Here is a 14,819-nt window from a genome sequence, read left to right on the forward strand (position 1 = left end):
ACACGAGGGAGTCCCGCTTCTTTCATTGAAAATGTTGGGAGGTATGTAGATGGTTAAATCAAATTGACTGAGATATTAATTAAGTCACTCAAGCATGGATTTCCTTAAAACCTGGACTGTAATGGCAGAGTTTGAGATCCCCAAATACTGTAGAGTTCTGCCCACCTTAAAAAAGATCGGGGCATATGTATGAAAGCTTGGAGAGAGATTAAACAGCGAAAGATAATGCACCAACCTATCAGGTTCTAAGTGCCATGTTACAGGCTGTATTTTAAAAATGGCAGTTAAGAGCTGATTGGTTCATTGGAATATCTACAGTATATTGGATGCAGGGTGTGTGGTGCACACGGGCCCCTAGGTCTGGGGGGTCCAACACCGCACACACTGCACCCATGTTTAATCATTTACCTTTTCGGAGTCCCACGTTGGCACTCCAGCAGAAATCACAGTCAAAATGGCCGCTGCACATGTGCAGCAGAGATTAGTCACCAGAAAATGGTGTGCACCATGTTTCCAGAGACCTGCACATGCGCAGTAGACTCTGGCACATTGCCAGTCTACTGCACTGTAGGGAGGAATGGGGCTTACGCAGATTCTGCACACAGGCCCCCTCCTCTGTTAAACCGTCCCTGGTTTGGTTGGTACTTTATCTCTCGCCAAGCCATGATACATATGCCCCATTATCATGCAAACACAGTCAGTAATTTGTAGAACTGAAAATTTAGCTTTCGTTTATACACCTTGTCCAGTTCCTCAGTGATGTCACTGGTTTCTTTCTAGTGAATTCATAGGCTGCATTAATATTGGTTCACACAAAATGGCTGCATCTACTGTGTTTTTACAACCCAATTACAATAGAAACCAATTAGTGGCAAAAAAAAGACAAGAGATTCCAGTTTCTGAGGTGTTTTTGCCCTTTATTGCATTTTGTTATGATTTGTTCCCGGAGGCAGGGACCAGAGGTGGAGTATAAAACAGGAGCAATAAATAATTTGGCTTTTAAGGAAGGTGAACGCTGTGCACAAATAACAACAGAGCTTCAGTGACTTAGGATTCAGACACCATGGTTATGAACTCTGTGAATACAGATGAAAGTACTCTGGTTAGGGGGAAACAAAATCTTTACATACAATATTTGAAATTGAAAAATAAAATTAAGATTTATGGTATATTTTGCTGCAATTTACAACTTTGTTCTTATGTAAATGTGTGTAATAAAATCATATTCCAAGAAAAGAAATGCAAAATAGGAGAATACATTATTAATTATTATTATTATAATTATTATTATTTACTTTTGCAATTGTATAGATGTCGCATACATTGTACATTATGAGTTTGTTATACTTTTTTTGGTAATGTTGTCTGTGTGCTGCCATTTAATTAAACAAATCTTGTTTCAAACCTCTGACTTCTCGGACATTTAGGGCAGATTCAATGAGCCCCACTAATTGCCATGGGCTTATACAGTGGCTGGGGTTATTCAATTGTAGGCTGCTGCAGCCCATGATAGGCCTGCAGGCTCCACTTATTGTGGAAATCCACGGTAAGGAGAGAATTCTGCCCTTATCGCGGGTGATGTAAACTTATGGGCACTTATCTCGGAATCTATGAGTTAATGCTGGTTAGCTGCAGATTTACTGTGTGATGAACAAGGCTTGTAATTGAATAGCTCCAGGCTGAGGTTGCAAGCCCTGTACCTTCCACGGTAATTAGTGTAGCTAATTGAATCTGGCCCTTAGGGTTTTTACTATTAAAAGCATTGCCCTTTTAAATTTAAGCCTTAAACGTGCCAGTTTTCCTACCTACTTCTCAATTTGAATCTCCACCTTAATATCTCAAATCATACTACTTATAAAGTCAAGACAGTTATTCCCCTTTTCCACTGCTCAGACCAGAGGTTCTCAAATGTGGGCCTCAAGGCACCCCAACGGACCAGGTTTTAGGTACAGTATATACAATGGTTCAGCACAGATGGTTAAACCAAATTAACTAAAGTGCTAATTTAGTCACCTGTGACCAAGCATGGATAAACTTAACACACTGACCATTTGGGTGGCTTAAGGACAGCATTTGAGAACCTCTGGCTCAGGATATTGCCAGGACTACTTGAGTCGCGGCTCACTGGAAAAGGGTCCTTGAAAAATAAGGGTAAAGCTGCAGTGTAAACAGGTGACCTGGGTCTCGTTAAAAGCCTATGGAAAGTTGTCTCACTTGTGCTTGGAGATGATGTCATCTCTAGGGTAGCCAATACCGGGATCGGCGGGAACCCGGCCTAAAATTGTCCAGGATTCAATCCTGGGATTGGAGCTTCCAATTCTGAGGATTTCCGGATTGGCCACCACCTTAGTTTTTTCTATAATGGGCATCATTGAATGTCCGTATGAGGCTCAGACCCTGCCTGGCTCACCCTGCTCAGCTCCCCTTGGCCCGGCTGTGCGCACTGCGCAGCATGACTTGAAGGTCAGAGGTCATGCTGCGCAGCCAGATGCCCGCCCTGCACTGCCTTGCACCTCACAGCAAGTGGCCCACCCTCCCTCTTGTCCACATTAGGGTGAGTTATCTTGGCTGGGCTGGGCTGGGCAGGGCAGGAGGGGTGGGGCACATTGAAAAGAAGCCAATTCCGGGAATCCCGGGATTTATCATTTTTCAATCCCGATTCCCTAGATTGAAAAAATGGCCCGGGATTGGCCACCCTAGTAATCTCCAAGCGGCAGCAGAGGGAACACTCGGATCCAGCCTGCAGTGTGAACGGGGTTTCTGTGACATGTCTTGAAATCTGTGCTCAATTGCCTGGGTCGGATCTGGGTTTTAAGTGGAAAAGTCCTATAAGGGGCCTCAGAGCTAATATTTATAGATTGTATATTTTCTATGACACCTTATGCATCTAGAATGAGAAAATGGCGTGCCAGGGTTATTGCATAGAGCATAGATCACTTTCTCACTACTCGATCAGTTCATGCGTACAAAAGGAATGTAATTTTTTTTTCTGTGGATTAGTTTTACAAAATACAGTATGTTTGACTGGTAAGTGACTAATGATGTTACCGCTGGGGATAGCGCTCTGGAACAGCAGAGTTTAGCGGCGACTATTATACTTGTTGGATAGGGTTTCTAATCAGTCATACCAGGACCAGGGGAGCGTTTCAGGCTGGACTAATTAAAGGCTTCTGCAGCTTGAAACCCTGGCATCATGTTACAGTGCTGCTTAGAAATTTGCCATTGAGATCATTTATTTTAATTACATATTAATGTTACGGAAATCCTGCACCACAGATCTGATTTGTATGTACTCGTTTCAGGATAAACGTTGTTTCTAAATAAAAATGGCAACTGTGAATGTCAGATATATATAATTTAAGGCATAGGCATGTGCTGGGTCTTCTTCAATGGTGTGCTTGACATAGCCACGCCCCACTCAGCCACATACCAACTTAGCCACGCCTCCAACTCAGCACACTCACATCTTCCTTGGAAGCTGATGATGTGGTGGTGTTGCATTTGGAGTGCTGACCAGCGCACTATCTGTGCCTACATGCCCCAGGTACACGGCTGGCATTGGTGTCTGACGAATTCTGTGCAGATTCGGGTTGGGGCTGCTACACCCTGCACAACTCGTGCACACGTCTATGATATAAAGTTCACTTTACACATTTACTGGTTCCCAAGAGCACTATATGTTCCTTATGCTTATTTTTGAGAACCACTTTACCTACTGTACTGTTGGGATTGATCTCAGGAGCCATTATATCACCCCTTACAGTATGTGAGTGCAAATACACATAAAATGCTGCTATAGATCCCTTCCATTCAAAGAGAGCAATATTTATTTTTAGTTTCCAATTGTGGGTTCAAGATGAGATGTCAACCTCATGTATAAGAAGGAAAAATGATAAAGTAACCCTACAGACAAATATATCACCTCAAATAGGTGAGTGTAGTTCACTATATCTGTGCTGGTGTGTCAAGATTAGGCTGCAACCTGGTAGACTGCAAGAACGCAAAGATCCACTTGTTAAATACCATTCTCTACGTGGTATCAAACACATTCCAGTACATATTCTGCTCCACATTTTGTTAGTGTTCCTGTTTCATGCTGTAGGCATAGAGTGATAGTATACTTGCCCTGGTCCTTCCAGTTCCCTACAATATGCTTATCTCATACATGAATCCCCATTAATATGTTAATATTAAAGCCATATTCCACACCAATCATCAAAATGTAACTAGAAATACATATAGATATAAATACTATAAAAGAGTCACTAAAGTAAAATACCTACACTGGAGGGCCACATTTCCTTCAATAATGAGCCTTTGAACCAGAGCCAGTCCTAGGCATAGGCAAACTAGGCAAATGTCTAGTGCATTTGTAATGTCATGGGGCACAAGCAGCTTCTGCTCAATAAAATGATATGCAGCATGCCTATATTCTATGTGTAACTGTGGCTCTATCTGCTTTCGAAATGCATTACTAATGTGCGGCATTATGTGTATAAGGTGTACTACAGTACTTTGTGGCGTAACATATAGAAAGGCCACTACTGTGTGGTGTAATGTGAATAAAGAGCAATATGGTGTGGTGTAATGTGAATAAAGAGCAATATGGTGTGGTGTAATGTGAATAAGGGGCACTACTGTGAGCAGTAATGTGGTACTACTGTGTGATGTAACGTGAATAAGAGACTATTGCATGATATAATATGAATAAAGTTGCAGTACTGTGTGGCGTAATTTCAACTGGGGGTATTATTGTGTGGCCATGCTCCTTCCTAGCAAGAACACGCCCCATTTTGGGCTGCACACCGAATGTGCACTGTTCCTATTTAAAATATAGGGGGGTAGGAGCACCAAAATGAGGACTGCTATGGGTGAGGGGTGATGGTGCTGGGAAAGGAGTACAGGGTCAGAGGCGGAACTAGCGTCTGTGCAAGGGGGCACCAGACAAAATCTTGCCTAGGCTATCATATTGGTTAGGGCCAGCTCTGGCGACAAGTTATCTGATAGGGAAGTAGTTACCATACCGTAGCGCTCGCCCCACAGCCGTCACACCAGTGGCCGGGATCCCACTGTCAGTATACTGACATTCAGTATCCCGGCCACCGAGATTACATACTGATCCCATCTGAAGCTTAAGCATTTGTTATACGGTACGCAATGATAATGGGCCTTTGAGTGAGTAGGCTACAGTATTTGTTAGTGTTCCAAAGCTCTAGAGCAATATGTTTAAGACACTAATGATTACGATGCTAGCTAAATCCTATATAATTCAGCATAAGGAATAATCTTGCTATGTCTTCTGATGTGACTCCATAGCTGGATTAATTGCTTTGTAATGACTGTTGATCGATTAAGGCGTATGATGCACATTAGATACATGTAGAAGACAAACCCAATAACTAAAGTATCATATTTTGAATAATGATCTCTTGTTGTAAACTAGTTTAAGCTAGTTTAATCCAATTCACTTAAGAGCTGTTGAGCTTTTATATAAAATGGTGCACAATTTAGCCTTGTCTATGTTTTACTCATCAGTATTTTTTAGGTTTCACATTCAAATCTTTATTTGTAATCCAGATGCTGATATTTTGCTTTCTAAAGGGTCTAATTTACCAATCACAAAACCTCTGAGCCTCTACCGTATGCACCTTGATTTAGCGGCACACAATAAGGTACATCCGGGTACATACCTCCCCACATGACCCTCTCCAAAAGGGACAGAATGCTCTGCTCCTGGGCTTCCCTCTTAATGTATGATTGCCGGCACCTGTGGTCAAACACCTTTCTTATCCATTAACCTGTTCTAAACAGGTATCGGTGATCATAAATTAAGAGGGAAGTCCAGAAGCAGAGCATTGTGTCCCTCCTGGAGAGGGTCATATTGGGAGGTATGCTGGTAGCACACTGACAAACATACAGAGAGGGGGCACAATAAGTTACATACAGTTAGCGGGTCAGGGGCACTCTTTAGAGCATGAAGACAGAGGGGGAGCACAATAAGGTACACAGATGGCAGGTGAGTGGCACTGGTGAGCATGAAGACGCGGGAACAATAAGGTGCACACAAGTGGCACATTACGGATACACTGATGAACATACAGAAGGGGGCGTCCATTTTCCCAGTGATTTTAGTACTGCACATGAGTGAAACGCCTGGAAAATTTCCACAGCGCCATTTTCCCAGTGACTTGTGTAGCACTGCTGCTGTCGACATGGGACTACAGAGGGGTAAGCATTCAAAAAATTGCACCCATTATGGATACACCACTGTAAAGCACATTTCTGAGACTGACCGTCTCCTGAGTTCCTCAATCATAACTCAGACTCTATGTGGCCACTATCCGCATGCTTATGCACTGCACAGTGGGACATGTACGCATACGCAGAAGAAAAAAATCTCTAATACTGTGTCTGACATTGGTAGTGCATGGGACTCAAGTGTGTCTGCAGTGATTGGGGCAAATTATTTTGGTGCACCTCATAGAGGAAATGTTCATATAGATGTTCAATAATAAAAACCAACAATTCTTCTTTGTTGCATCAATCATACGGATTATTGTAATAATGAGAAATAATGGACATGGGGCCTAATTCAGATCTGATCGCAGCAGCAAATTTGTTAGCAGTTGGGCAAAACCATGTGCACTGCAGGTGGGGCAGATATAACATGTGCAGGTTAAAATACAGACATTTAAAATGTCGACAGGTCAAAAAGTCAACACATGTTTTTCAGTGTGTATGTTGACATAGGTTGACATGGACACTGTATAAGTGTACCGTGTCCCCTCGCAGACCGTCGGGATTTTGATTGTAGGTATTTCATACTGATCCCCTCTGTGGTGAATGGCCACACCACTAAACATGGGCCCTATCACTACATTCCCCCCCAGGTGTGCCATTCCTGCCTCAGTCCAACACTGCACATGGCTAGATGGTTACTCTGCATTCCATCTCTTTGTGCTTGAGTCTGGTTAATATGTGTGCCTGCTGAGTCTGAGTCTAATAGGAAGTTAATTCTACTATATCATGGATATTCTTCTGTGTACAGATCAGATGCTAAATAAAAATAGTTTTTAAAATGTTTTAAATCACTCTTCCTTTGCCTGCTTATTGCAGTGAGAGAAACCAAGTGGTGGATCCAACTTCAAAGCATTAATTTCTGTTTATCAAAGAACCGTCTACATGCTGATATACCCTAAGAGGGTTCCTTTTCTTCTCACACATGGATGTGTGGGTTTTTGAGGGGATAATTTGTACCCTTTATTCCACAGGGCAAAGTTTTCTACTAAACGCATTGATTTCATCTGATGTCACCAGGGGTGGATGCTGTGAAGGTTTCATACTATTATGTCCACGTTTTTTCTATTATTATAGGTACCCATATGGAAGAATTGTTTTAGTTTATGAATGAAGATCCCTTTGAACATATTCTGTGTGGGTCACTATTAAGCGCCAACTTCCCTGAACGCTATTCTGTGGTGTTGTTCATTTTCGGAAGTTCAGTGATTCCTTATGGCTCAGGTTGGCTGCACATTGATTTGACCCTTAAAGATTTATCATAGTTTTTTTTTTTTTTGTATTTTGGGGCATCTATTAGATTCTTGCAAAAAAATAACATGGAAATGGAACAAGTAGCGCATCACATAGTGCAGCACGACACAAGTAAAAGTGACATTTGGTTGGTTAACACTAGAATCCATTGTATGTTACCATACCCATTGGTTTTTGGACTTTTATTGCATTCCCTTAAGCATCATACAGATTGGCCCTGATGTCAGTGTAACTAGTGTATAATCCCACCACAATACATACCATCAAGACTAATTTTTCCTTCTCCATTTTTGTCACCATCGGCTAGCATATCCTTTATTTCCTTTTCAGTAAGAGATCTTCCTTCAGGGGAGAATCCTTTCATCATATGACTGCAGAATGGGAGATGTAATTAGTATATTAGACTAATATAATCTGTTTTAAGAAACCATAACATGTAAAAAGATTTTCTATAAAGGCAAATGTAATATAATGCATGTTTAACCAATAAATCCAGAAATGTAACAACCTGCAATATTCAAAAATATTGTAAGCTGGATAAGTGGTCAGTGCGCTAGAGATGTGGGAACTTGAGGTAGAAATTGGCACAAATAGACATTTTGGCAACTTGGGCTGTCAGGTCGATGTGTGTAGCTCCATTGATACAATCTTCAAGTCACATATTGTTTTGCTATTTTACACTCTATGGGGGTCATTGCGACCCATTCGCACGCAGCGTTTTTTCGCTGTGGTGCAAACGGGTGCGGAATGCGCGGCAGCCGGGTTACGTCACGGCTACCGACGGAAGTGGTCGCACCAGTGACCGCTAAGAAGATTGACAGGAAGGAGTCGTGGCTGGGTGGATCCGGAACCGTTTGGAGCCGTTTTCAGGGAGTGGTGAGTGAAACGCAGGCATGTCCAGGACAACGGTGGGCGGAGGAGTGACATCAAAGCCGGGACCATCATCCCTGGATCCATCGCACAGGGTAAGTATGTCCAGGGCTAGTCTAGTTTTGCTTGAATTTTTTTTTAGCTTAGCAGGGCTGCACAAGCGATCGCAGCCCTGCTAAGCTAAAATACACTCCCCCCGTAGGCGTGGACTATTGATCGCAGCAGCAGCTAAAAGTTGCTGGCTGCGATCAACTTGGAATGGCCACCTATATGTTTGAGATGACAATGATCGTTTAATTCTGTGTGGTTGGAGGAGCACTGGGTATGTATAATGCAAAATGTACGCTGTCATGGAGAAAATATTTTGCAGAAAAGGTTTGGATATTTCCGGATGTTTGCAAATTTCATCAGCGGAATTTGGCATAAAGTCTCCTGCCCCAATCACAGCACTCACAATTAATTGACTGTCGTTGTCCTAACTCCATCCATAGACTGGCAATTTGTCAAAATGCAAATGGAGAAACAATATTGAAACTTGAAAATGGAGCTATGGGTTCGATTCAGAGTGTATGCAAACCTAATGTTTTGCAGTCGAGAGATTATTGCACCTGAGTCGCACTGTGCGTGTACCGCATTGGACTTGTGACGACATTTGCAGAGAGGATTTATTTGCAGAATAATTGATAGTCAGGGAACATTTGGGGAGGTACTTTAACTGGGAGTGGCTGCAAAAGTGTCAACGTGTCAAGACCATTTTCAAGGCAGGTCTCAGCCTGCTTCTGCAATCCCATACGCAGTAACAATGGCTCCGGCCAGGGCAGCCATCAGGGGGGGGACTGTGGGGGCTAGTGTCCCGGGACATTACAGAGAGTGGGGCCCACCCCTGCCTCCTACTACCAATACCTGGAGAGCTGCACTAGGCTATAAAACACTGTACTGTTGCGCAGGCAGGACATCTTAAAGCATGCCTTACCTGTGCAGCAGTTTTCACATAGGGGTGGAGCGAAGCGGCAGAATCTTTTTTTTTGGGATGGAGGGGCCCTGTCTATTTTTTTTTTCAGTAGAACTACAGGTACCAGCGGGCCAGTTTCCTCCCCGCATGCTGGTACTTGTGGTTCTCCAAGTACCAGCTTGCGGGGGACGCTTGCTGGGACTTGTAGTTCTTCTGCAAAAAACAATATTCTTTTATTTTACACAAGGCTATCAGCCCCCCAACCGCAGCCCATGGATGGGGGGGACAGCCTCAGGCTTCACCCATGGCCCTTGGGTGGCTGGAGGGGGGGGACCCCTTGATTGAAAAGGTCCCCACTCCTCCAGGGTACCCCGGCCAGGGGTGACTAGTTGGGGTTTTAATGCCACGGCCGCAGGGACCGATATAAAAGTGTCCCCCGGCTGTGGCATTATCTCTCCAGCTAGTGGAGCCCGGTGCTGGTGTTAAAAATATGGGGGACCCCTATGCTTTTTGTCCCCCGTATTTTTTGCACCAGGACCGGACGCAGAGCCCGGTGCTGGTTCTAAAAATACGGGGGATCCCCTGTCAATTTCCCCCCCGTATTTTTACAACCAGGACCGGCTCAAAGAGCCCGAGGCTGGTTATGCTTAGGAGGGGGGACCCATGCAATTTTTTTCAGGGTTTTTTAACCATTTTTGTGCCGTCCGAAAAGTCGAATCCAGGACGTACTTATCCGTCAATTGGTCCGATTTTTCGACAGCGGGACTGTCGAATCCGTTTTTTATTGAATATGTCGAATTCCGGCCCCGGCGGACGGAATTCGACAGTCGAATTGTGTTGAATTTAAAAACGGTCGAATTCCAGCCGGAATTCGACCGCAATTGCATATACCCCAATATTTGAGAACACTTTCACAGCTGCGGCAGAATTGGCGTACACCTATGCGTACTGCTGAAAATCTGGATTTCAGCAAAGTTTTACCAGAATCTTTAGTTCTTGGACATATAAACATTACCCAATGCATTAGAATTGCATATTGCCATGCTACATTGCTGGACATACTGGCTGAAGAATACATTATATTCCATTTGCCTACAGGATTTTTTATAGCATGACTTTATGCGGTTCACAATTTCTTAAAGTGGAAAAATGTTAGTAATGGTGTGTATTAAAAAATCCAGCATACTGAGGAGTACATATTAAACACTCTTTGTGTGTTTGAAAATGTTATAGAATATATCCATTAACCTACCCGAGCTCAACCTCCTTAAGAAATCCACTCTGGTCTGTATCCAGAATGTTGTAAACCTTTTTCAGGACAGCTTTACTCTTGTTCTTTAGGCCGAGCAATTCAAAGAATTTCTTGTAGTTAAAAGAATCAGCTGTAGTGAAACAAGAGACAAGATAATGGATGACAGATTCAAGTATATCAGAGGGATTCAGATTATGGATTCATTATGAGAGCAAAGTAAGGAAACTTTGGAAGTCTCAAATAACTACAATTTTACTTCACTTTCACCAATGTCTCCCATACTAGGGGAAACAATGCAGACGTGATTTCAGCATAAAGGCTGCAACCATAACAAACTGGAATCAAAAAACGACCCTGTTTCACTGAAATTCAAACTGGCATGCTATTAGTTTGTAATTTGTGTGTCTACATGGAGGATATGTCCAGGAGCAGTTCTAGGCACGGGCAAGCAGGGTGGGTGCCTGGGGCGCTGCGGTCACCCCGCAGGCACCCGCCGCCCACCTGCACCCCGCATCCCGCTCCCCGGCGCCACTGTCAGACGTGAGAGGTCATAATTTACCTCTAGTGTCTGTGCGGCGCTATGGGAGAGATTTCATGACGTATCTCCCATAGAGAAGAGCGGGAGGCTAGAGAATGAGCAGCAGCGGCAGCAGCGGACGGGAAGCAGGAGTGGGGCTGGTAAGTATTGTGGGTTTTTTTTTGTTTGTTTGTACAGTAAGCGGTGTTACTAGGGTGCACAGCTACAGGGGTCACAACTACAGGAGTCACAACTACTGGGGGCACAACTACTGGGGACATAATTGTGGCCACGCCCCTTCCTTATGAATACACGCCCCTATTTTTGGGCATGCGCCTTCGGTGCACACTAACTCTGTTTTACCTGTCGGGGGGGATTTTTTTTTTTTGGGGGGGGGGCGCACCAAAGGAAACTTTTGCCCTGGGCGCCACAAGGTCTAGAACTGGCCTTGGATATGTCGACATGAGGAACTGTTGACAAACATTCCCTGGTGGTCTAGTGGTGTTTTACCTTGGGCGGGATGTACTAATGTACATCGCCGCCCTGCGCCACGATGCTGATCGCATATGTACTTACATATGCGATCAGCATTGCGGAGGACAGCTCTTCCGATAAGAGCTGTCCTCCGCGATGCACAGCGGCAGCCTCACTTCCGGGATTCGGCCCCAGGAGTCAGTCTGCGCATGCGCAGGGTGACGGGGGTGGCCGCAAGGCATGCTGGGAGGGATCCGATCGGATCCCTCACACAGCGCAGCGGAGAGAAGCCCATAGGCTTCTATGGACTATCGCCAGCTAAAGCTGGCGAACCCCGCCGCGGCGCTGACCTGCCGGCCGGGGGATGGTACACGAGGAAAATGCGGTAAACAGCGGGTTTACTGCATTTTCCGCTTAGTACATCCTGCCCCTTGTCCCTTGTATCAGTGTCAGGCAGGAACTCTTCCCTATCCCTAGCCCTACCATGTTTTCCAAGTCTCCTCGTAGAATCACAAGTGGAATAAATTATAACCACCTGTGAATCTTTTAATTTTTTTGTCATTTATCAATGAATACATCTGTGGTTCAGCAAGAAGATTAGGAAAACATGCACTGATAATGTGTCCCGAGGACTGGGTTTGAGAAGCACTGGTTTAGCACATATTTGTGTACGCTTTTCTGTAAATTACAGGGATATTAGAAGTCGCAGTGGAATTCAGTGACTATTTAGAAGCAGCAGGCTACAGAGTTTATGCACATATTAAGATCTCATGTATACTATATCCTGGTGCATGATAATGAGTTAGTATTCTGCAGCAAATCCTGAGCAAGGCGAGAGACCACAATACAATGGGGTACATATATATTTGGGTGCGGATCATAGGGTCGACCACATTTAGGTTGACAGTGTCCGACATTTTTTCTAGGTCGACATGGTCTAGGTCTACATAACAGAAGGTCGACGTGAGTTTTTCACAATTTTTTTTTTTACTTTTTCATGCTTTACGATCCACGTGGACTAGAATTGGGAATGGTAACCTTGCCCAAAGTTCACATGCCATGCGAGGGGACACGGTGCACTAACTGGGGTTCCCGGTCACTCTATGGAGAAAATGACACCCCAAAAAATAAAAAAAACTCATGTTGACCTTTTGTCCTGTCGACCTTGTACATGTCGACCTGCAGATTATATCAGCCTAGAAACCATGTCGACCAATAGTGGTTGACCTAGACACTGTCGACCTAAGTGTGGTAGACTCTATGATCCACACCCCTCTACACCTGCATCATTCTGCTGCATAGTAATTCCATGGAAATTTCTTTTTTTTCTGCAATATTATTTTTAGGCAAACTTTCCAAAATAAGATATTTCATAAAATGTCATGTTCTAGGTTACATAAGAAGGCTTATTATTTTATGTGACACAATTTTATTTACAGTTTATCCTAATCTGGCTGGATCTGTCTCTTGCATCATTTTATCTTTAATTGCTTTTTGGGAACAATAAAGCATGGTGTCCCTCAGGCTGCAATTCTCTGTTATCTAAAGATGTTAATCAGATGTTCCTTTAGAACACAGATGGGGAACCTTTGGCCCACCAGCTATTGATGAACTACACATACTGTACCAGCATGCCTTGCTACAGTTTTGCTATATGGCTATGCTAAAACTGTTGCAGAGCATGCTGGGATGTGTAGTTCAACAGCAGCTGGAGGGCCAAAGGTTCCCCATCCCTGCTTTAGAGTGAAGGCAGCCTAATGGCCCACTTTTTGCAGATTTATAACCACATAACCAGTTGTGAAGGACAGATGGAGAGATTTCCACAAAAGAAGAAGACAGAGATGGAAGGAGAGGGGATAAGATGCAATAGCAGCAAGAAAAAAGCAAAGAGTAAGTAATAGATAGATGGGAGGGGACCATGGGAAGTGAATGCTGCAATTTGGGCAATAAAACTTGGCAGAAGATGCCCAAGGACAACCATCATTTTAAAGTGTTTCTTGATTTTTTAAGTGGAATACCCTTTTTTATTACAGCAAAAAACAGTATTATAATCTAGCATGGTACACGATCGGTGTTACTATCTAGTGCAGGCATGTCCAAACTGCGGCCCTCCAGCTGTTGAGAAACTACACATCCCAGCATGCCCTGACACAGCTATAGCATTCTCTGACAGTAAAACTGTGTCAGGGCATGCTGGGATATGTAGTTTCACAACAGCTGGAGGGCCGCAATATGGACATGCCTGATCTAGTGTTTATACTGCGTAAAGTTTTAATTTTTTGATTTTTCTGCAAAGCATGAAAGTGCTGCATAAAGTTCTGAAAGCCGCATTAGCAGGACCAGGTGGGCACTAAAGAGTTACTTAGCTTTCCTGCAGCATAGTGGTATGTGCCATTGTAAAGTATACTATTATAAAGTCACATACTGTTCATTAAAATGTTTTAAGTAATGAAATAGCTTTCATCCATCCCACACAAGCACACACACTGCATAACATATCCTACCTGTAAATTCCTCCACAGCCTCTTTGATAGCAGCAGCAGCAAGGATATCGGTCATAGCAGTCATTGCGGCTTTGGATCTGGAACAGAGTGGGACAGAGAGAACAGATTATATACTGGTGGACCCATCACTTCCAAGGGGCGGTATACATACAGTAAATGGATTATGAAACACCAAGGTAATTAAGATTAATCAATATCAGGTGATATATCCACACACCTATATAAAATATTAATCACCCTTAAATGATTGTCCTTTAATTACAGGAAAGCCATACACAGGTATTCCTTAATATGCAGTTCTCACAAAATAAATGACAATAATGTAGCAGCAATGATTGATGGAGAGCTCCTCTATAATAAAGCACTAATGAAAATACTGTAGTAAGCTCATTTTATAATCTGTGTCTTCCTCCCATGTGTAAATAATCACAGGTTGGAGGGACACAAGAGCACACCGTAGTGCAGAGACCTTTGACAGATGAAAGGATTGTAAGAACTCAATGCACTTACGTAGTAAAGACGTTTTAAAAACATAATGCACCATCCAGTGGCGGAACTACCACCAGTGCAAAAAGGGCCTTGCACTGGGGCCCACTGCTGTCAAGGGGCCCAAAGGCAGCGGCATTTAACCTCTTCATTGGCATGGCTGGAAAATTTCCGGGGGCAGCTGCGCTGAGCAGATTGGCAACACCGGAAATT

The 14,819-nt window shown here is 43.6% G+C and overlaps 1 protein-coding gene across 1 annotated transcript; it reads right to left on the minus strand.

Moving 5' to 3' along the window:
• Window positions 1-913: 913 nt before the first annotated feature.
• On the minus strand, window positions 914-14,184 carry LOC135057177 (parvalbumin, muscle-like). Its single transcript, XM_063963076.1, has 5 exons — window positions 14,121-14,184; window positions 13,215-13,217; window positions 10,626-10,755; window positions 7,813-7,922; window positions 914-1,076 (listed from the first exon to the last, which is right to left on the minus strand). The coding sequence occupies exons 1-5, from the start codon at window positions 14,182-14,184 to the stop codon at window positions 1,048-1,050; spliced, it is 336 nt and encodes a 111-aa protein (XP_063819146.1). The 3' UTR covers window positions 914-1,047.
• Between the last annotated feature and the right edge of the window lie 635 nt (window positions 14,185-14,819).

The sequence above is a fragment of the Pseudophryne corroboree genome, chromosome 3, assembly GCF_028390025.1.
Source record: "Pseudophryne corroboree isolate aPseCor3 chromosome 3, aPseCor3.hap2, whole genome shotgun sequence".
NCBI classification, from domain to species: domain Eukaryota; kingdom Metazoa; phylum Chordata; class Amphibia; order Anura; family Myobatrachidae; genus Pseudophryne; species Pseudophryne corroboree.